Consider the following 22,679-nt stretch of genomic DNA (forward strand, 5'->3'; position numbering starts at 1 on the left):
GAATAGATTACAGCACTGAAAATCTTTACAGATGGAGCACTTTTCAAAAAAAGAAAAAGAAAAAAACGCAGTATGCAAGGGATATATTGATTATATATCCTGTTAGTTAGTTAGGTAGTTAGAGCTTTAGAAAAACATAAAAACACAAATAATACAGAAAAGATTTAGACAATGAATAATTATTCTTAGATACCCTTTCACTTCAGATGGGAGGATTTTTTTCAAGTTTGTTTTTTTGTGAAGGGTAGAAGGAAAATATGAAATACACCAGAGACAGTAGACAGGCACAGTAGAATAATCAAAATCGGTCTGATCGCTTTTACTTGCAGTTCTCTAACTATGCCGTATGTATCTATTATAATATAAGTCCACCACCTGAGTATTCCATTCATTCAATGGTGGTTCAATGAAGGTCAACCAATCCATTGCATGAGTAGGCAAAAGCCTACACTTGTAGACAGGCAGTGACAGACCAAGTAGGTTTCCAATCAAGTAAACCAGTCCCTGCAGGAAGCACTGACCAGAACTCTCTATAAGCTTGAAGGTAGCTGCCATTGCTAGCAGTGCTTGCATAGGTATCCACTCCATCATGCAAACCATCATGTTTGGGAAGGTGGAGATTGTGTTCCAGCCATATACACGATATTGATCTGTTTGAGTGGCCCAAGAACGATATCCCAACAGCGGTTCTCCAGTAGGATATCGTCAGACTCGTGCACACCTGTGTCTGGGACCTATTTGTCTGAATATCCCATCTCAACTTCCCCCTTTTCCTGAATTCGATAGACCACATGAATTGGCCCCTCCGATTTGCTACCAAATTTGATGGATCTGCCATGCTGCTGGTGTTTTACTAGAAAGCAGCTTAAAGAAACTTTATTCTACACCAATTTTACCGGACTAAAATGGCCATTTGCTTCAAAACTGATGATAAAATACAGCTGGTATGTCTAAGATATATTAATTGTGAAGATGCAAAAACTATGAATTACATTATGGGTGATTAAAAAAAAAAAACAAGTCTCAAGAATTTATACATTCATTAAAAACTAGTAAGCCTATTGAGTCAATTAATCGGTCCTGTCTGACTTTGATATCTCATATCAGTTTATTTCCTTTTAGGTTTAGCCTTCAATTAGAGAATGGTGCTTTGCTAAAACCACATGAGAAAAAGCAGGAATCTATATGAAACTACAAATACAATCTGAATGGGAGGCTTTTTCGTTCATTTTAGCAATATATTGTAGGCTACTGATTTAATTGAAAAAATATTCCAAAACATGATTTTATGGCATGAGAATAACTATTATATCAACTCAGAGAAGGCAAGTCCAAATCATCATTTAATAGGTGGAATTCAGAAAAATTGTTTCACACTGGGCGCTTTCCAACAGTGAATGCATTAGTGTTCTGTATTACCTACTGGTGTCCTAACTGCTAAGAAACACTTGGAAAATTTTCTTATTTGTACTGTAGATTTGCTGATTATAATTCTACCACTCAAGAACATTTTTGGAAACCCTCTTTAGCCAATAATGTGATTAAAATGACATATTTTCTATGGTGACCCAACCTCATTTCAGAAATGATTCACAGTTTTGAACCAGTAAGTCTATAAGGACTTCAAAGAATTAGCGTCCTATGTAACATTCTATAGCATCCTTTTGTATTCTTTCTATTCTGTTGCATAGCAATTTTATATGTGAACGCTACCACTATTGGTACTATCAGGCAAATTAGACTCAAGATCAAAGCAAGCTGACCTTTTTTTGTAACTGGCTGAGTGGCTAACACCCAATACATCACTGTTTATTTCAATTGGAAGGGTTTCTTTTATGGTATTGCCTGTGCAGACAGTTAACCCATCATTTTAGAAGACAATTTGGACAATTGTGTTTTTCAAAAAACTCAAAAGGCTTGCCACTGAAAAGAACTCAAACCAGCAACTAATGGCGCATTACTCTAACCTCGTCCTGGATATGCTGTACCGTTATCAGGAAAACTGCACGCCGGCTAGTTAGAAAGTAAATAAGCCATTCAAACGCATCGAAGATAGAGCCGAAAGTACTTAGTTGATTTGCTGATTCCAAATTGCTTCCCAATAGCGCTTAATGGCGATCTCCCACTGTGCTCAAACCATTCAGAACCTCTTTCAACTGAGAAAACCTTTGTTAATGTTAGAGTGGGGAGAAGAATACAGCACCATTCTATGTGTGACCTGAATACATGGAGTCCAGAGTTTTGTTTGGTCAAAAGAAGTATGCGTCTTATTAGTTAAAAGCATTCTAAAGAAGACATAAGAGGATGGTAGATGAGTCAAAATATTTCTGGTTGTTGCTATATACAGTATTTTACAAGGGGCTGCCCATCCTTCATTTTCCTACCACTTTTATTGCCTGAAATATTCCCTTTCACACCATCCCTTCACCTATTATATTTAAGTATTCTCCCACTTACAGCAAAAAGCTAAAAGTTTTTTTCTTTATAATCCACATTCGCTAAATCATTCTTCTTGTTGTGCAACTATAGCATGCTTTATTTGTTGCTATCACAATAAGCATGCTAACATAGGATTCCAAGTTTTCAGATTCTTAGAAAAAATATTTAATGTAGAGCTTGATTTTTTACTTAAGATGTAACTTCATAGTACTCTCAAGTATTATGCATGCAGCTTGTTAGGGATGTCCATTGGATGCATATAAGTTAACTTTTTGAGAGTTAAGCCCCGTTAATACGGTCAAAATAATGTTACTTTGTGAGAGTTATGATGAAAATATATTTCAGATTATGCTTGATGCTGTCATTCTTAATTATTTAGGTATTCCACTTTTTTGAATCAGAATCAGTCTTTTGACTTGTCTTCATTGAATTATTAGTAGCCTGTTAGCTATCCTGACTTCTACGTATGTGTCTGTATGTGTCTGTATGTGTCCATCTCTTATATCTAGGCTTTGAAAAAACTATCCTTGGCCCCCACAGATCCGTCCAAGTGCTATCCCATCTCTCTTCTTCTTCTCGCCTCCATGCTTCTTGAACACTGTCAAGTCCAAGGGCCATTACTCTCTGCTAATCTGAGTCTTTCTGCTACTTTTGACAATGTGAATCACCATCTTCTCCTTTAAACCCTTCACAATCTTGGTCTACATGACAATGCTCTCCACTCACATCCTACCTTTCTGATCGCACCTGTACTGTCTTTCTAGTAGCTCTTCCCCCTCTCAGTTGGTGTACCCCAAGGCTAAGTTCTAGGACATCTTCTATTCTCACTTTGCAAACTAATCTCAATCATTGGCTTTCAACACCTGTATGCCGATGAAATTTAGGTCTACCTATCCTCTCTCAATCTCTCTCCCTCCCTCTTAGCTAACTGCCTTGCCTTTGTTTCTAACTGGATGTCTGAATGATTTCTAAAACTCAATCTATCCTAAACCAAACTTCTTATGTTCCATCCCTACAATTATAACAGTCATTCAACAGTATCCCCTAATGTCAATAGTGTATTCATCACCCCTTCCCCACATGCTTGTTGCCTTGGTGTCACCTTTGACTCCTGCATTTGTTTACATTTTTTTATTATTATTATTATGTTTTCTAGAAATAAAAAAAGAGAACAGATCATTAAGCATTTATAGAAATACTTATAAGTAATTAGGTAATGTTTTAAGATGCATAAAAAAGGCAAATATACTGTAATAGCAAACACAAACTAAAATACCCTTTATAAAAAAAAACCCTAACACGTTTATTAGGTAGATGGTCAACTAAATAAATAAGAACATATTTAGAAGTGAGACATGTCTATGTATAACTCACAAAGGCTTATAAGCCTTCTTGTTCTCTATCTGTATTGTTAGAACAGTAAGACTTTCTAGAAATATATTGATAATTGATTTGAGTTTTAATTTCAGTCCAAGAAGGAATTCCCTGCTTCTTCCAACTAAGCAGATTTTAACTGCTAGTAATGTATTGATGTATTTATGAATATTATTCTCCATTTCGCAAAAAAGGAAAATCTATTTTTTTAATGGGGATAACAAAAACCCTCAAGGACAGAGATGTTTTTTTATTGTTGTACAATTTATGAAAATGGTTGTTTTAACATTTTTGTGGTGATTTTTTTAGCTGTAATTTTCCTCTCTCTCTCATTTAGTGTACCCACACAAATTATACATTGGCTTCTTTGTATACATTGAGCTTTCTTTAGATACCATTATTTCGAGCAAATCATCTAATTTATCCTAAAAAAAGAAAATATGGTGATAACTGAAAAAAGCACATTTTTTCGGACTTTTATTTGAAACAACTTTTACTCATCTAAAAAAAGCTAATAAAAAACAACTGCTAAATAGATTCTAATATTTGTCCCCAGCTTAGAATGTTTGTTTGTTTGCAAGTTATAGGGCAATAAGTACAAGTAGCTTAGTGGTAGGTTGTATTTATCTAATTTTTAGACCTGCTAAAGAACAGATAATTGTTATTATGTCCTGATATGTAAAACCATAGAATTCAAAGAGGGTGTACTTTCTATTTCACATGACTGTATGTTTGACACCCCATGGCATTTCAACTCTTTCCATGCACAAATGTTACCACCAGCCTTCGTCAAAGTTTGCAGTAGTGTTTTTTGTGTATCTTGTTCCACACACATTTTGCTTCGGGTATAAATCTGTAGCTCCTGGCTTATGTCACTGCCAATACACATTCAGCAACATCTCATGAGTACAGTAATACAACAGTAATACAACCCATGCATCGGGTTATCTGGTTGTTTTAGGACTAAAACCCACCAATTTGGAATTTTGACATGTGTCAATCTTATCTCCATGTCCTACTTGGGACATCTTTGAAGATGGCTAATTCAATTTAGCCAATCAAACCATGTATATTCTAGTATTTTAACTCTTTCCATGCACAAGTTCTACTACTAGTCTTTGTCAAACTTTTTGGTAGTATTTTGGTGTGTCTACTTTAGGTATGAAAAGAAAAGAGTGATATTCAGCGCTTAAAATAAAAATGCCAGATATCTGGTGTAATGACACAACTTAAGCAAGTATAATACCTTGGTGCTGCAGAACCAACATACTGATCACAAGTGTGTAAAAGATAATACATAAAACAAAGAAATAAAGTGCTGCGCAAAATTTACAAACGACACCACAATATGTGCGGAAATTAAATAATACTTAAATTCATTAAATTGGATTCTTCAATAGGTTCCTCTGTTGGGAAGCCCGTAGAGCCCCTTCTGGGGAATAGTTTCTTCTTTGTACCAGTGTAACACAAAAGACCGGAGGAGAAGGAGTTGAAAAAAGTAGTAGCTTTAATATAAATAAAAAAGTAGTATCTTACATATAAGAATACTTTAACGCTCTCGTGGAAAGGACCGGAATAATGCTGTGTTGTAGCAGTAACAGCTTGGTTCTCACAGGATTCCTCGGTGTCCACTTCCTCAATAGGCGTATTCAGCACAACGCGTTTCACCAATCGCCTTCCTCAGGTGCATAGTCTCTCCACCTCCAGTCTTCCCATTTATAGAGCCATTAACCTCTTCTCTACCGATCACTTGATTAATTGAGTCCATTAATCCCTTCTTTACAAAATCACTCAATTACCATAAAAATATAATTCATAGATAAAACATGTAAAAAATATCAATGTTCTAAATGAGGTCATCACATATGAAATAGCCACAAATATATCATACAGGTCTTTTGACACAAATAATTACATATGTTCATAAAGTGCTGCATAACGTGCAAAAGGTTTATAATTATAGCAGAGTACTGGTGTTGCAATGGTTAATTTAAAGTGCAAACTGCTTCAAAGTCTGCCTGTTTATACACATAACCTGCATACACTACTACTTTAGGTATGAATTTACAGCTCCTTGTATGTGTCACTGTTGAACACCACCAATAAGTGTTCAGCAACATCTTGTGAGTACAGTGATACCACCCATGCATAGGTTTGTTTCGTTGTTTGGGGGCTAAAAGGTCACATTTGGGACATGAGCAATTCAGTTTCTCAAATTGTAATTTTGACGTGTGGTCATCGTGTGTCCAAGTCCTATTTGGGATGTCTTTCAACCCAGGTAATTCAATTAACCCAATCTAACCATATATTTCTGAAAACTACACCACAGGGTATTTCCACTCTTTCCATGCCAGGATTTTTGAGAAGATACAGCACCATTTTTGGTTTTTTACATTTAGACATATTTTTGTTTTAAACTGGATGCTTCCCCTTTATGTTAAGGTCTTTTTTTTAAAACTTTTTTTACATTTTTTTAGATTTTCCAAATTTTATTTTACTGATCACATAGTGATTAGCCAGCTGAGCTCCATTGACCTGTAGTCAACTTGCAATGGGAGCTCAAAGTTCTCAGGAGGGTTTGGGAACTCCTATTTTGAACGGGCGGCACAATCTTGTGAGAGACAGCTCCTAAGAGCACTCAAACAGGCCCCTGATTTTATCTGTGTTTTGCTAAATGGCTCAATACCGATGCCCCTCCCTTAGACACACCCTATCATGACCACGTCTTTGGATAAGCCCCTTGGTAATGGTTACACCCTCTCATATCTATTTTTCAGTATTTGTAGTAATAATAAAAAATAACTCTTTAACAGTGTAAACAAATTTTAATTTGTGATGTTCACACATCATGTGATATTGGCAGCAATTAAAAAATACAAGTTATTCTTATCACAAATATATAAATACAGAAACTCAATCTAAAAAATATAAATGTAAATATATTAACTATGACATAACTGCCATCACTTTTTACTGAGCCAGACATTGACAGTGGTACAGCATAACTGCCATCACTTTATACTGTACCAGACGTTGACTGTGTTACAGCATAACTGCCATCACTATTTACTGAGCCAGACACTGACAGTGGCACCACAATCAGTGACTGGTTCAGTATATAGTCATAGGAGTTAAGATGCATTGTACACCTTAACTCCCATCACTTTGTGCTGATGGTGGTACACAATAGCTCCCATCAGTGCTTTATGCTTTCTAACACTCTTACAATGTTTCCTTATCTTTCCTGTCTCACCTCTCCTGCAGCTCCCCTTTCTTTTCCTTTGTACAAATACATACAAGGTCAGTATAAACAGTATAAAGGTCTCTCAGTTGAGACTTGAGGAAAGGAGATTTAAGCATCAGCATAGGAAAGGGTTCTTGACAGTAAGAACAATAAGAATAAGAAATTATCATAGTCCGTGGATATTTTTAAGAAAGGTCTGGATGCTTTTCTGGTTAACCGTAACATAAAGGCTACAACTGTTAAAAGGACAGTAGTATTAGCAAGCAGACCCAGTCAGCAATCTGATTGCCACTTTGGAATCAATAAGGAATTTTTGTTCCCTGTTGTGGCACTATAGGAAACTGCCTCAAGTAGGGTTTTTTTTCCTTTTGTTGGATCAACTTTAGAAGTAGGTATGTGTGAAAGATTTGTCTTTTTCAACCTACTATATCATACTACCTTTATGTGGAGATTTACTGGTCCAAAAACCACCCTGTATGTGTTTCAGCAGGAACATCATTTGATATGCGGCCCAGATCTTATCTCCGAGTGGGGGTATGGTGGCCAAACAAGGTCCGGAGGTATCGCATGACTAGGAACACTCTCTTTTCTGGAACACGGGAATTGCTGTGACAGAGCATCGGCACAGACATCTTAAGTCCCCAGAAGATAGGAGACCGCATAATTAAAATGTGATAGAAAGGGCCCATCTACCTTGCCTAGGAGTCAGGCATTTAGCGAGGTTCTTATGGCCTGTGAGAATTACAATTGGCGTCGGTGTAACCTCTAACAGATGCTTCCGTTCTTTGAGAGACAGTAATATAGCCAATAGTTCCCAGCCTCCAATTTCGTAGTTTCACTCCACTGGGCTTAACTTTTTGGAGTTGTAACTACGTGGGTGTAACTGGCTCTCAGGAGTGGGACGTCGAGACAGGAGGGTGCCTACTCCTGTTTTAGAGGCATCAACCTCGAAGGGTAAATTGGGCTTAGGATGTGCCAAATTCAGAGGTGACAACCGAAGGAGTGACAGGAGCAACAATGGCCTGAACCACAGGCTGTGGAGGTGGTAGAGCCAGATGTGCAGTGCCAATAAGGAGTGATTGTAGGGGTAACACAAACTGGTCCATTGCTGGTCCAACCTAGAAAATACATTTGGAACTTGCCTGTACACCCTGGCCTCAGCTGTTGTTATTCCTAGATCCTTCCACTTGAAGTCACTGAGCTCTTCATTACGACCCATTCTACCGCCTGTGTCTGTCTATGCAGATGGCTGCCTATGCACTTCATTTTATACACCTGTTAGCAGTGGACGGAGCTGAAACAGGGGAACTGTAGTTAGGAGAGTTGTCCACATAGTTTGCTAATATACTGTTACCAGCAATGTGATTTTTTTTAGAAATTTCACAATTTTTACTGTGACCTATAAGGATACAACTAAGCCTTTCTTGCAATTGTCCCTCCTTAATAATCTCTTCTTAATTCCAGCTTTAGTGAATCATTCACTTTTTTTTTAATGCATTTCTCATATTACACGGAGTGAGTTTCACAAGGGAAGGGTTTGGACATTTAAACCAAAATATGTCTTGAAAAGGTTTTTCTCATTTAGGTGAGACTTGTGATGCCTTAAAATGTTATCCTAACTTGTCCTTCGGCATACAGGGGTTACATATCCCTTTGAGGAGCGTGGCCCAGAAGATGATTATCGGGGACCCTATATCCCTCTGTGGCACCTAGCACCCTTTCAGTAGAGCGCAATACATCGGGCTTTTTATATTAAATCACATTTGATATTGCTGCTATAACCTTTAAACCACCGCGCGTCAGCACGAATGAGACAGGCGGAAGGTTTTCTAAAAGCTGCTGATGGACATGGTTGTCCCTGCCCCTCCGACCCCGTGAGCACTGAAGCATCTCCCCAGGCTCCTGTCTCTCAGACCCCGGAGACGTTGTTGTCTTCTCTTCTATCTTCTCACATCTCATAACCGACGCTGTCCCTACTTCTGCGACGCAATCTGAATCTAGCGTGTTTTCGGCGGGATGATGTCACGCCACGGGGTTTCGTCAAGTTTTCCTCTGATTGGTGAAGCTCGTTACGCCTTTTGCTGATTGGTCGGTTATGTCGCGCCAGTTCGATTGCTCGGATCTGTATGTCCGTGTTGTCCTGTGGTAGTTTTGGCGCCACGATAGTCCAGCATGGCACCTGTGTCAAGCGGAGACAGCGGGCAAAACGGTAATACACGGGTGACCAAACAAGGAGGGTGTTAAGGGAGAGTGGCTAGCGAACATGAGTGATAGGAGCGCAGAGAGGAGTCGTGAATGATTGTCCGGCCGGCATCAGTCGGGGATTTACGAGTTCGGCCGCTGAATGAACCGTTGCGGTCACTGTCTGTGACTTGAAGGCTGCAATTTGCGAACATATCAACCAGATGTTGGATTTGAACAGATTTAGTTCTAAATGTGTTGGTGAAATTTTAAAACGCCCCGTAGTTATTGTTAACTAAATTTCAATGCCTGTGTCTATGCAGAAGTGGGTGAATAACTTATGGGAAGTAAAACATTATGTGTATTTACTCCCTTTAGGCTTGTCTTTAAATAGGCTGTCACTGAATCCAGAGTTCGATAGTTCTGGTGTTGCAGACCTGTAGGTCTCAAACGGTTATGGAACTACATATCCCATGATGCTCAGCAAGCCATTATTTAGGATGCTAAACAGTTACCATAGGGTCGTTTCCAAGATCAAAGCAATAGCAGCAATGCTATTTACATTCGTTATGTATGTTTATGTTACTAATTACAAGCTCAAAAATCTAAGCATTTCTTTCAAAGTGCATATTGGTGTGTTGCTTTTAGACATTAAAAGGACTGGCGCCTACTCTGAACTAAGTAATAAATTAGTCTACAGGTCTGTAACTGATTTATATAACACATAAACACCGTAGGAATAGTTTTGAACGTCATGTTAAACCTTGTGCAAGTTTTAAGATTTATGTTAACATCTATCCTTGTCTCGGCAGTCTGATTACCATGTTGCTGACCTTTTACAAAAGATTATACTTTTTTTATTCTTTATGCGGTATTAACATAAAGTGCCTGGGTTGACAGTTCCACGTGATTGTTAATATTTTGCGTAGACCACTGGAGACCACGTCACCAGAAGTATAAGCACCCCAAAAATGTATGTACCATTTGGCTTATCATTAATTTTGGACTTTTGTCAGACATGGCGGATTCTGAGAGTTTTGCAGCATCGCGCTCACGACGTGAAAAAACTGTAAAGAGAGGTCGCCAGGAAGCATTGGAGCGATTGAGAAAAGCAAAGGCAGGCGAAAAAGTCAAATATGAGGTAAAGTTATCTTTCTTTTCCCATTATCCTCTTTTGTGTTTTCTGTGCAATGCATTAATAACAAATGTATATTATTAGGGACTGCAGTAAAGAGTGAATACATTGAAGACTATAGTCCAGGGGTTCTCAAACTGCGGCCCTCCAGCTGCTGCAGGACTACATCTCCCATAATGCTCCTTCAGCTAAGGGGCTGGCTGAGGAGTATGGGAGATGTAGTCCTGCAGCAGCTGGAGGGCCGCAGTTTGAGAACCCCTGCTATAGTCCATAAGAGCCTATACCAAGAGTGCCAAAAAGCTGGCTAAATTAAAGTTTTCCTGTAGCAGTAAAGATTTAGCTGGGTTGTTTGGCTTCTGTTCCCTAGCATTTAGGTTCATTAGTGAATGCTTTGCCACTTTTCAACTTATATTTATTTCGGTGTTGAAATTGTTCTCACTGAAGTTTTAAAATACTGGCTGTTTGGAAGCTGTGTGATCTTTCTCAGTCACTAAGGCACTGGTTTTGACTTTTTGATTGTCGTGTATATTTCTGCATTGATATAATTGAATTGATTGTATAATGGTTGGAACTTGTCGGTGTTGGTCTAGATCACAGTACCACGTAAGAGCAACTTTACTTTGTGCTAAGTAGTTTTTTTTCAAACCTGATATGTGTGCAATATTTTACTACTATTTTCTGTTATAAGGTGGAAGAAATGTCAAATATATATGAAGAAGTGGATGAGGACGCATATTCAAAGATTGTTCAAGAAAGACAAGAAGATGACTGGATAATTGATGACGGTGAGTTAATGTGGGCTATGTATTGTTCTAAATTGCTTGGGATCCTGTAAGCGTATGGATGCTCATCATCTCATTCTGTATATTAGTCTATAAATTGCTAGGATGGAAGATGAAACTACTAAAACTTTATTTTCAGAATCATTAATTCCCTTTTGTGTAACCATTTAGGTTACTACAAGTTTTGCGTTATATTTTTGTAGATTTTCTACAACTATCTATAACTGTTGTGGCTATTACCGTATTTGCTCGATTATAAGACAAGGTTTTTTCCAGAGCAAATGCTCTGAAAAATACCCCTCGTCTTATAATCGGGGTCATCTTATAATCAGACCTCAAATAGGTCTGACTATGAGACTAAGATCCAGATCCCCCGCAGCGATGCAGGGAACCTGGATCCTCCTGTGTTATGCCCCCCCAACTTACCGGTGCATCTGAGTCCCCGGTGCGTAGTCCGGGCAGCGTGTAGAGCTCTACGCGATTCGCGTAGACAACTTCCGCTGCGGCCGGGAGGAGGTGCGGTTAGCAGCGGGGGTTGTCTCTGTCAGAGACCAGAGTTCCCCGCACCGGAACCCCCGCTGCTAACCGCACCTCCTCCCGGCTGCAGCGGAAGTTGTCTACGCGAATCGCGTAGAGCTCTACATGCTGCCCGGACTACGCACCGGGGACTCAGAAACACTGGTAAGTTTGGAGGAGAGAGGGAGTGTTAAATGGGGGGCATAAGGCATTTCTGTAGGCAGAGTGCTCTATAACATGCCTTGTAACCCTCTGTACGCCACTCTGCCTCCTGAAATGCCTTATACCTCCCTATATGCCACTCTGCCCCATAATATGCCTTTTAACCCCCTAAATGCCAGAGTGGCATATAGGGGTATAAGGCAATTCTGGAGGCAGAGTGGCACATAGGGGGTCAAAAGGCGAATCATGGGGCACAGTGGCATTTAGAGGGTTAAAAGGCATATCATGGGACACAGTGGCATATAGGGGGTATAAGGCATTTCTGGGGCAGAGTGGCAAGCCTGGGGGCAGATGTGCATAACTAGGGGGGGCAGGTTGAAAAAAATGGAAATAAAATTTTTTTGCTCAATCATAGCTTTTATTAAAAAAAAAAATTATTCACATAGTTTACATGAATTAACATTTACTGGTAAAACTTTTTGTCCTATAAGGTCGTCTTATATTCAGGCTTTTTCTTTTTTTTATTAATCAATATTCAGATTTTAGGGGGTCGTCTTATAATCGAGCAAATAAGGTAAATTTGATGACATTAAGTTGTGTAGGGAATAGGCACGTAGAAGACTTCTAAGAGCCATTTTTTTAAATGATACCATTAGAACTTTTAAATAAACATTAATGTAATATGCTTTTTCCCTGCATTCCATAGATGGGACTGGCTACGTTGAAGATGGCAGAGAAATTTTTGATGATGACCTACAAGAAGATAGGCAGCCTGCTAAAGGTAATTTTACAAACTATTTCTCTTGCCCAAATTACCAAAGGACTTAACACCGATCAGCCATAGCATTAGCACCACTGACAGGTGCAGTGAATAACACTGATAATCTTATCATGGCGCCTGTCAGTGGGGGGGATATATTAGGCAGCAAGTGAACATTTCTTCCTCAGTTGATGTGTTAGGAGCCGGAAAAATGGGCAAGCGTAAGGATCTGAGCAACTTTGATAAGGGCTAAACTGTGATGGATGGGCGACCGGGTAAGAGCATCTCCAGAACTGCAGCTCTTGTTAAGTGTTCACAGTCTGCAGTGGTCAGTGCCTATTAAAATTATTCCAAGGAAGGAAAAGCGGTAAACCGCTGACGGGGTCACGGGCGGTCAAGACTCATTGATGTACATGGGGGGGGGGCGAAGGCTGGCCTGTGTGATCAAATCCAACAGACGTGCTACTGTTTCTGAAAAAGTTAATGCTGGTTTTGAAAGAAAGATGTCAGAACGCACAGCGCATCTCAGTTTGTTGTGTATGGGGCTGTGCAGACCAGTCAGGGTGCCCATGCTGACGCCTGTCCACTGCTGAAAGAGCCTACAATAGGGATGTGAGCATAAAGATTTATATCACGTGAATGGCGGGTGAGCGGGTGTTTCTTACCTGGAGAACACATGACAGGATCCACTGGCAAGAAGGCAAGCTGGCTGAGGCAGTGTGATGCTTTGGGCAATGTTCTGCTGGGAAACCTTGTGTCCTGCCATTCATGTCAATGTTACTTTTACACGTACCACCTACGTAAGCATTGTTGCAGACCATGTACATCCTTTCAAGGACACAGTATTCCCTGATGGCGTTGGCCTCTTTCAGCAGGATAATGTGCCCTGCCGCAAAGCAAAATGGAATAGTTTAGGAATGGTTGGAGGAACACAACGAGTTCCTAGTGTTGATTTGGCCTCGAAATTCCCCAGAGCTCAATCCAATCGAGCATCTGTGAGATGTGCTGGACAAACAAGGGCAATCCATGGGGCCCCCACCTCACAACTTGCAGGACTTAAAGGATCTGCTGCTAATGTCTTGGTGCCAGATACCACAGCGCACCTTCAGAGGTCTAGTGGAGTCCATGCCTCGACGGGTCAGGGCTGTTATGGCAGCGAAAGGGGGCCCTACACATTATTAGGTGGTCATAATGGCATGGCTGATCGGTGTAATTGGCCATGTTCAATCACTGATTCAGGAAGCAAAGCTAGTGTATTCATATTTTGGTAGTGCCAGAATGCACTAACCATGATTTACTCATACAGCTGGGTTTGGATCGACAAAATTTGTGGTGAAGATACCCCTACACTTAGGGTGGTATATATCATATAAGAAGGCTTACTTTCATAACCAACTAGTGAATAATTGACATCGTGGTTAAGTCCACTCTTTTAGGGTTGATCTATAAGGGTTATTGGTTAGCCTTATAGAGGTGGCACAATCATTATTAAAGCCATTCATCTCTATTTAGGTCCATACCATTTAAACCTATTTTAGGTATATAGATCACTATGTTAGTGGTCTATAGTGTTTGTGCATCACTGTATATAATATAATTTTTTCTTTTTCACTTGTATATGCTTACACTAGTATTCAGAACCTTGCTTTTGATATTCAGGGTTTACGATATTCAAAAAAATAATGTAGGCTTATTTTATAAAACATCTTGCTTTTGCAATTTCTGTCCCATCTCTTAGTATGAAGACTTGGGTTTCCCTGTTCCTAACTGATCCATATGCTTTGTTCTGAGCAGCTCATGTGGATCTCTAGCCCTTCACATGTCGCTTTGCCACATACACAATGCATATATATATATTATATGAAATATCTGGTAGTTTAAAATACAAGTGCAGTGTTTTATGTACTGAGCCATGCAGGGGACCCGATGCTTACATGGCAATGTTTTTCTTTCCTGCAGGAAAAGAGCCCAGAGGACCAGCCAAAGATAAGGGCAATGTGAAGAAGTCATCTGTGTGTAAACCAAACAGTATCAAGTCAATGTTTATTGCAAGTGCTGGGAAAAAAACTGCTGATGTAAGTCCTCTTCCTTTCAATAATGCTATTAAACAAAAAAACCACATCGTTTCATTGTAATACATTGGCCTGTGGACGCTTATTGTGTTTTTAATAACTATAGCTTTGCTATCTGTTTAGGTGACGGTTAATTGCAGGACTAGACATAATTTTGTTAAATCATGGTGGGAAAAACTATTTTTAAAGTACAGCTTGTTTTGGCATGTCAGTATTTTGTCAGATATGCCCCCATCTGCTTTAATGTACCCTTTAATGAGATTTTTTTTCTTAAAGACTTTCTCTGAAAGGAGTTCCATCCACACATTAAAGTGACATTGATGACTGACCAAGAGAAATACACCTTTGCATTACCATGGGTATTCCTCCTAAAAATAAAGCCCTTAGTGGTGCTGGTGTCAATATTTGTCATTCATGCCAAGAGATTGTTTCCCTGTCTGCTGTAATTAGTATACAGTCAATGTTCAGAAGTAGAACTTATAGGTGGGAAAACATGTACAAAATAAAATGGCATTAGAAAATAGGGGCTGTGAATGAGAAAATCTAAAATTTAGAGACAATTTTATTTTGTATACACTGTTTTTTGTTTGTGCTTTGCCACTACAGAAAGCTGTGGATCTGTCCAAAGATGATTTGCTGGGTGATTTACTGCAAGACTTGAAAACACAGGTAGGTTGTTTTAGGAACAGGTTGTAGTTTAGCTCTGGACATTGAAATGCAGAAGCAATTTTTTGTTTGTAAACCATTGTTTGAATCCCATATACCTGTTTTCCCTTGCTATGACAATTGTGACTGTACAAACTATATATACACTTTTTCTGTACTGTGCAGGGTAAAAAACCTACAGGAAACAAACTAACTGAGGGGCATTAGGCAAGCCTGTTCTTGTGCCTGTAATATGCGGTTGTGCTGATCAGAATTTCTCACCTCTGTAATCTTTTTTGTCTCTAACATGAATAGTTCAAGGCGGATTTATAACTTAATGTTCTTTTTAGGGTACCCAGATTGCAGCACCGCCACCTGTCATTACACTGAAGAAGAAGAGACCTGCTGGAAGACCTCTTAATCCGTTCTCTGTAGTGACTCCTCTCTCTAAGGTAACACCAAGTTTACTCAGAAGTTACTCGTGAAAAATGCACATCATGACTGTATTTAAATCCTAGTTAGCCTAGTTGTACTATTTCAGAAAAAAAGATATCCCTTATTAATGTGTGCCCCACATTTGTAAAGCATGTAGTGTTACCTGCAATTCTTTGTAATACATGCATATTAATGGGGGCAGTAGCTTTTGTCTGCAATTTTGAATTGCTATTAACCCCCTTAAAACCTTCTTGATGTTTCATGCCATCATGAAAAACTATCATGACGGTATGGGTCGTCATGAAAAAAAGCAGCGATGCAAATTCCCAATGCCCTGCCTCACCCCCATGCATCACCATGAACCGCCATTCATGACCCCAAAACGCAAAACTTCCATTAGGAATGGATGCATTGTGTTCTGGGTGACTGTAATGCTCCATTTGTGTAAAGCGAGTGCTGCTGATTGACAGGCCAATCAGCTGTGTCAGTAAAGTGAACTATTTTTATATATGTGTTAGGGCTGAAACAACTAATCGATAAAATCGATAATAATCGATAATGAAAATCGTTGTCAACGATTTTCATTATCGATTAATCGAATAGATTTTTATCGATTAAAAAAATAGGTTTTTTTCAGAGCAAATGCTCTGAAAAACTCCTCTCCTTATATAATCCGACCTCAAACAGAGATCGGATTATAACACTAGAATCCAGATCTTCCGCAACGCTGCAGGGGACCTGGATTCCCCTCACTGTCGGCCGGTCTCTCACTTCCGTCTCTCTCCCCCCTCCCATCTGCCTCCTCCCCCCTCCCATACATCACTCTGCCTCTCTACCCGGCTCCATTACTGACAGGCACTTTCCCTGCAGCTTCATAGAAGCCTCAGTGTAAGTGAAGGTGAGTAACTGAGTCTGTCTGTGCGATGCAGACCCCCACCGGCTGACAGAGGATCATCCTCTCTGTCAGCCGGTGAGGGTCTGCATCGCACAGACAGCCTCCGTTACTCACCTTCACTTACACTGAGGCTTCTATGAAGCTGCAGGGAAAGTGCCTGTCAGTAATGGAGCCGGGTAGAGAGGCAGTGGTGTATGGGAGGGGGGAGGGGGGAGGAGTCAGAGGGGTGTATGGGAGCCACCCTCCCATACGCCACTATGCCTCTCTACGCGGCTCCCTGGTGTCTTGTCAGCAACGGAGGTTCACAGGAGGCAGAGTGGAGTATGGGAGGGGGGGAGGAGGCAGAGTGGAGTATGGGAGGGGGGGAGGAGGCAGAGTGGTATATGGGAGGGGGAGGAGCCAGAGTGGTGTATGGGAGGAGGCAGAGTGGAGTATGGGAGGGAGAGGAGCCAAAGTGATGTATGGGAGGGGAGGAGGCAGAGTGGAGTATGGGAGGGGGAGGAGGCAGAGTCATGTATGGGAGGGGAGGAGCCAAAGTCATGTATGGGAGGGGGGAGGAGGCAGAGTGGTGAATGGGAGGGGGAGGAGGCAGTGGTGTATGGGAGGGGGAGGAGCCAGAGTGGTGTATGGGTGAGTTATAGTGGTGTATGGGGGGTATTATGAATTTCAGGGCATATAGGCATATCAGGGGGCATAAACATATCTGGGGGTAAAAGGTATCAGGGGGCTCAGTGGCATATAGGGGGTATAAGGCATATCGATATTAGGCATATCAGGGGGGCATAAAACAAATCTGGGGGTAAAAGGTATATCAGAGGGCTCAGTTGCATATCACTGGCATATAAGGATATACTCCTTATATGCCAGTGATATGCAACTGAGCCCTCTGATATACCTTTTACCCCCAGATATGTTTATGCCCCCTGATATGCCTATATGCCCTGAAAGGCATATCAGGGGCACAGCGGAATCTGGCATATAAGAGGTATAAGGCATATATGGGGGCAGAGTGGCAAGCTGGGGGTCAGATGTGCATAACTGGGGGCAGTTTGGTAAATAAAAAAAAAATGTAAACAAGGCTTTTTTGCTCATAGTTTTTATTAAATATGAAAAATAGTTAACATGAATTAATATTTACTAATAACTTTGTATTAAAACCTAGTTTGAGAAACACTGTGTTTGGGTTCTTGTAGCTTTTATTATTATGTCAGTAAAATAAGAAGGTGAATAGAGAGAGGCCATTGCAATAAAGAGATGAAATTGTAAATTGTACGTTTTTTATTGCAATTTTTCTTCAATTTAAAATAATTTATTTTTTTATCCGATTAATCGATTTATCGACAAAATAATCGGTCAACGAATCGATTATTAAAATAATCGTTAGTTGCAGCCCTAATATGTGTATGTATGTATGTGTGTGTATAATTTTTATATATATATAAAAAAAAGGTCCTCGGGAGCTACTGTTAACCATATCAGTTCTGGAAATCTTGCACAATGAAGCAAGACTTCATAATGAGTTATAAATGGACCCCCTCCCCCTGAATACAGGACACTTACAATTAATTGTGTTTTGGTTAACTGAACTGGGTGGGACCATTTTCATTTTTTAATGTAGTATTTATACAGTGTGGGTGTCTGAAAAATTATAAAGAAGGGCCCTGGTTAAGTAACAGTGAACAAAAAAAAATGTTTCTTGTTTTTTGGGCACAAAACACCCTCGGTAAAGAAGGGTTTAATCAACCTGTTGATTTTGGTTCTGAGATCCTTAGTAAATAGTTACATCTAAGCATTAATGTTTCACTGTACATTCAATTAAATTCTACTACAGGTATTTTTCATTCTTGTATCTATGTGACATATGCAAAATGTCAAAACAACGACATATGTATCAATATTGAACTATCTTTTTTATTTTGCTGATATGGTAGTGTTGGTTAGTTCTGTCTAACTTACATTTTTCCCGCTGCTGACAGATTATTTTCTCATTGTTTGCCAAAGGTCAGCCCAGCAAGTGTCAAAGCATCTCCTTCATCTGGATACCCGCTGCAGTCCTCGCGTTCCAAAGTGTGCAGCTCTTCAAAACCATTGCAAGTTAAACCTGAACCCAGCTTTGATGTTGAAAAAGATCTTGCCAAAAACAGCGGCTCGCTGAAAGAGGAAGGTAGTACAGCGGGTATTGTAGAATACGCTGTGAATAGCTTTTTAAACAATATAACTTTTTTTTTTCTTCTTGTTTATCAATGTTGAATGTGTTTACTGTCTGGAATGTTGCAGAGGTGGACAAAAGGTACTTCTCCAGCTGATTTTAAAAATTTAATGACCAGTTATCCTTTGGGTCATGTGCAGAGATGCTAAAGCTCAACATCACACGTATATAATATATTAAATAAGCACACTGAGGGACAATATCACAACAACATTTTATTTATTTCAGAAGAACAGGAAATGGTTGAATTTGATGATGGGGATTTTGATGAACCCATGGAGGAAGATGATGATTCAACCCAAAGCACTGCTACTGTTAAAGGGGAGTCAAAATACAGTATGAATGTGAAGCAGGAAGAGCTGCTGCTTGAAGAAAGCTCTACCCTGTATGTACTAGAGCTGTTCATAAAATATTCTATCACAGATGCTTCTTCAGAGTATTCTTACCAGGTCATATGTGTTTGGTGTAAAATAGTAGAGCACCAAATTCTTTTAAGCACTGTTTTATGCTGCTTGTCTTGGGTTACGTGTTTGTGTCTGGGTCAGTGAAGCTACTTATTTCACTGTATTTCTTGTTCACATTTGGTTAAATGTAACATTCTGTAAATGCCTGAGTATTTCTTTTGCTTTTTATTTTATGTTTTGCATTTAGAATTTCTGTTACTTCGAATGAATCTTGTTGGGACCAAATGCCAGATGAAAGTGAAACTGTTTCCAGTGAGGTTCAAGTAGATTCAAGCCTCCTTCCCTTGGTGACTAGTGAAGATGGTGATCAAGTTTTCAGGTTTTATTGGTTGGATGCTTATGAAGATCAGTATAATCAACCAGGTGAGAAAACATGGGGTTTAAGACAAGGCTGTCATAGAACTTTTATTAGACTGGCAAAAATGATATCTTGCATCAAGATGACAGCTAAGTAAATATATACCGCTCTGCCTTCTTTAAGTTATCCCATATAAAAATAAAACTTTTATAATGTTCCCGGTAAAAATATGGACATATGATGTTCAGTCTTATTTTAAAAGGCAAAACCTTAGAGCTGTGGATAAGGAGAATTATACATGATTACTGAAGTTTGCTGTTAGAACCTACTGTCACTATTTTGGTTCCCAACAATGAATTGTTAATGTGGAAGCAATGAAAGTGACATTGAGTGAGATAACAGGAATGGGAAAATCCACATAAGAGCCTAACACTTATGAGCATTTAACATCTGCGTGTTTTAATGACTGAGCTGTGTGAGACCACTGTATTTAATGCACTGTGGAGATCCCTGACCTAGGAGTTACTGATAGTGACACTGGGCTTGTGGATTTTAGGATGTATTTATCTGAAATTCTGCCTGTTTGGATAAACAAGTTTTGAAGATTACATTTTCTAGTCTCGTTCTTGTTACTTTATTTTAGCACTGATCTTAATGTATTTTATATTATTGAAAACTGTGTTATATGCAGTATCTGTTTTAATAAAGACATAGAATGGGGTTTAATATGGATTCCAATTATTTTAATATATCGTATCTAAAAATGAGTTGCCACTATTTTCTTGCTCTCTCATGTGCGTTTTACACAACCTACTATTTTAAGACTGGGAGATATGTAATCTGTCGCTGAAACGATCCCCCTTTTCCATGGTAAGTGTACCCACAAAAATTTATATATTTTTCATGGACAGATAAAACTCCTTTTTGTATGGTCATTTATTAGTAAGTCAATGGGGAAAAAATGAAAAAAACAAAATAGAAAAAAGGCACATTTTTGCAATTTTACATAGGATTATTTCCACCAAATTGGAAGGTCACAGGAAGACAGCATATACCCCGCAGCATTGGTCTAAACCAGAGGTAGGCAACCTTTGGCACTCCTGATGTTGTGGACTACATCTCCCATAATGCTGGCAAAGCATTAAGGGAAATGGAGTTCACAACATCTGGAGTGCCGAAGGTTGCCTACCCCTGGTCTAGACCATTCTGGGATTTCTGATTGCTCTCCCTGCTGGCCGATCATAAGCAATGCGATTACCATTTGAGGTTGTGAAGACTTGCTTCGTGATCCATGTGATCAGTGCAGGAGAGATTGCAGGGAAGAGAGTGAGAAACAATGCTTCTCCCTCATCCCACCTAGGGAAAAAAGTGTAATTAATAATAACGTAAAGAAACAAAACAGTGATATTACATTGAGAACAGTGCGAAATCAAATAAAAAGAAAACCCTTACATCTCATTGCCTTGGTAGAAAGTGTAACCCCCAATCCCTATAAACCAGAGATATTAAAAATACTTCCCTAAGGGGTACTATGATAGAGGTGCATGTGGCCCTTTTAAAGACAAAATAAGTATGTGGGCTATGTCTGTAATAATGGGATGTTGCTGCAAATAACAAATAACTGGGTCATTGTTCATCAAGGTCAGAAATCTTAAGAAAATTGCAAAAGGATTTTTCATTTATTTTTTTAATTTTTTTTTTGCATGTTTCTATTCTGAAAATGGGCACATCAAATGGGCATCTTAATTAAAGCCACATATGGTGAAAATGGTAAAATAGCTCCAGGATTTGAAAAGACCCACTGGGACTCATTGGCTTAATTGTACATATAACACTACATTATTTTTCACCATTGGAATTTTCTTTTCCTTCTACAGACAGATTTGTGAGTGGCAGGTCCTCTTCATTTAATTTTTGTATGTCGTATGTTGTGTGTATTTGTAGTTTGAGGGGCATGAGGATTTTGGGCACCTATTTTTTTTTTTTTTTCCCCCTCATGCAGGACGAGCTCATCATAGGTTTGAGTCTAATGACAATCTGATCTTATGTGTACCAGCGGGGAAGCATTCCCAAGGGTGCAATAGTCATAAGACGTACTATTACGTCCTATAAAACATTCTACAGATAACAGAGAATGCAATAGTACATCCTGTGTCACAAAAGTCATCAATCCTAAAATTAAAATATATACAAATTCCATCTCAACTATGTGTCAGGAAATGCTTGATAATCCGCACTTGTGAAGCAGGTGGAAAGAATTGCTTGCTGTGATGTAGTAATCTGGAAATTACTGGGATTGAGTGATGGCAATCTATTGCTGAGCAGCACTAGGGTTTTATAAAAAAAAAACAGTAGCCGTAAATCCATTTTCCCTTCTGCTTTTGCATGAATCAGCATTTATTTGGAGCAATGGCACCTTTTTTAAAAGCTATATTTTTGTGCCACTCGCAAATACACTAATTGCACTGTAAATTATTTTTGGTACTGGTCACTTAATAACATAGCTAGTATGCTGCAAGCAAATGTATCAATTATAGTAGTACTGTTTTTAGTATATATTTTTTTTTATTGCAATTTCATGATGTGCTTAAAATACTACCAGTCAGGCACGTATTTCTAAGCGGCAGGTCATCTTAGTTTACGTTTTTAACTTGAATTATTCTCTTTCTTGCAGGTGTGGTGTATTTGTTCGGCAAAGTTTGGATTGAGTCAGCTGATGCTTATGTCAGTTGTTGTGTAAGCGTGAAAAACGTAGAGAGGACAATATATCTTTTGCCACGTGAAACAGTACGGCAGTTTTTTTTAATTTTGTACTTTTTAGTTTACATTTTAGCTTCATATTTGAAAGTTGTTTTTTTTTTGTGTTTTATTTTTTTTTTATTTTTTATTATTTAACAAAAGTCTTAATTCCTTTATCAATCATGTAGGCTTTATTGGGTTGAGATGCAGTGGTTTTCACTTATTGGTTCTTAGATGATTTTTTAGATGCGTTACAAATTTGTAAAGAAAGCTGTAAAAGCATCAGAAATACGTCTGGCTGTAATTGGTAATTTTCCTAAATTATGGCA

The 22,679-nt window shown here is 39.1% G+C and overlaps 1 protein-coding gene and 1 pseudogene across 1 annotated transcript in view; one reads left to right on the plus strand and one right to left on the minus strand.

Annotated features, from left to right (window-relative positions):
- Window positions 1–355: 355 nt before the first annotated feature.
- LOC149289823 (ER membrane protein complex subunit 4 pseudogene) lies at window positions 356–838 on the minus strand (annotated as a pseudogene).
- Window positions 839–10,256: 9,418 nt separating this feature from the next.
- LOC149289824 (DNA polymerase alpha catalytic subunit-like) overlaps window positions 10,257–22,679 on the plus strand; it is a 120,047-nt gene continuing 107,624 nt past the window's right edge. The window contains exons 1-10 of the mRNA XM_089490273.1: window positions 10,257–10,379; window positions 11,062–11,158; window positions 12,540–12,614; window positions 14,553–14,668; window positions 15,272–15,334; window positions 15,661–15,791; window positions 18,617–18,816; window positions 19,078–19,234; window positions 19,501–19,676; window positions 22,286–22,398. Of these exons, the coding sequence (XP_089346399.1) occupies window positions 10,257–10,379; window positions 11,062–11,158; window positions 12,540–12,614; window positions 14,553–14,668; window positions 15,272–15,334; window positions 15,661–15,791; window positions 18,617–18,816; window positions 19,078–19,234; window positions 19,501–19,676; window positions 22,286–22,398 (1,251 nt within the window). The remainder of the gene's footprint in view (window positions 10,380–11,061; window positions 11,159–12,539; window positions 12,615–14,552; window positions 14,669–15,271; window positions 15,335–15,660; window positions 15,792–18,616; window positions 18,817–19,077; window positions 19,235–19,500; window positions 19,677–22,285; window positions 22,399–22,679) is intronic.

Source organism: Sceloporus occidentalis, unplaced genomic scaffold (assembly GCF_023333645.1).
Source record: "Sceloporus occidentalis isolate IW3139 unplaced genomic scaffold, rSceOcc1.0.p SCAF_43, whole genome shotgun sequence".
Lineage (NCBI taxonomy): Eukaryota > Metazoa > Chordata > Lepidosauria > Squamata > Phrynosomatidae > Sceloporus > Sceloporus occidentalis.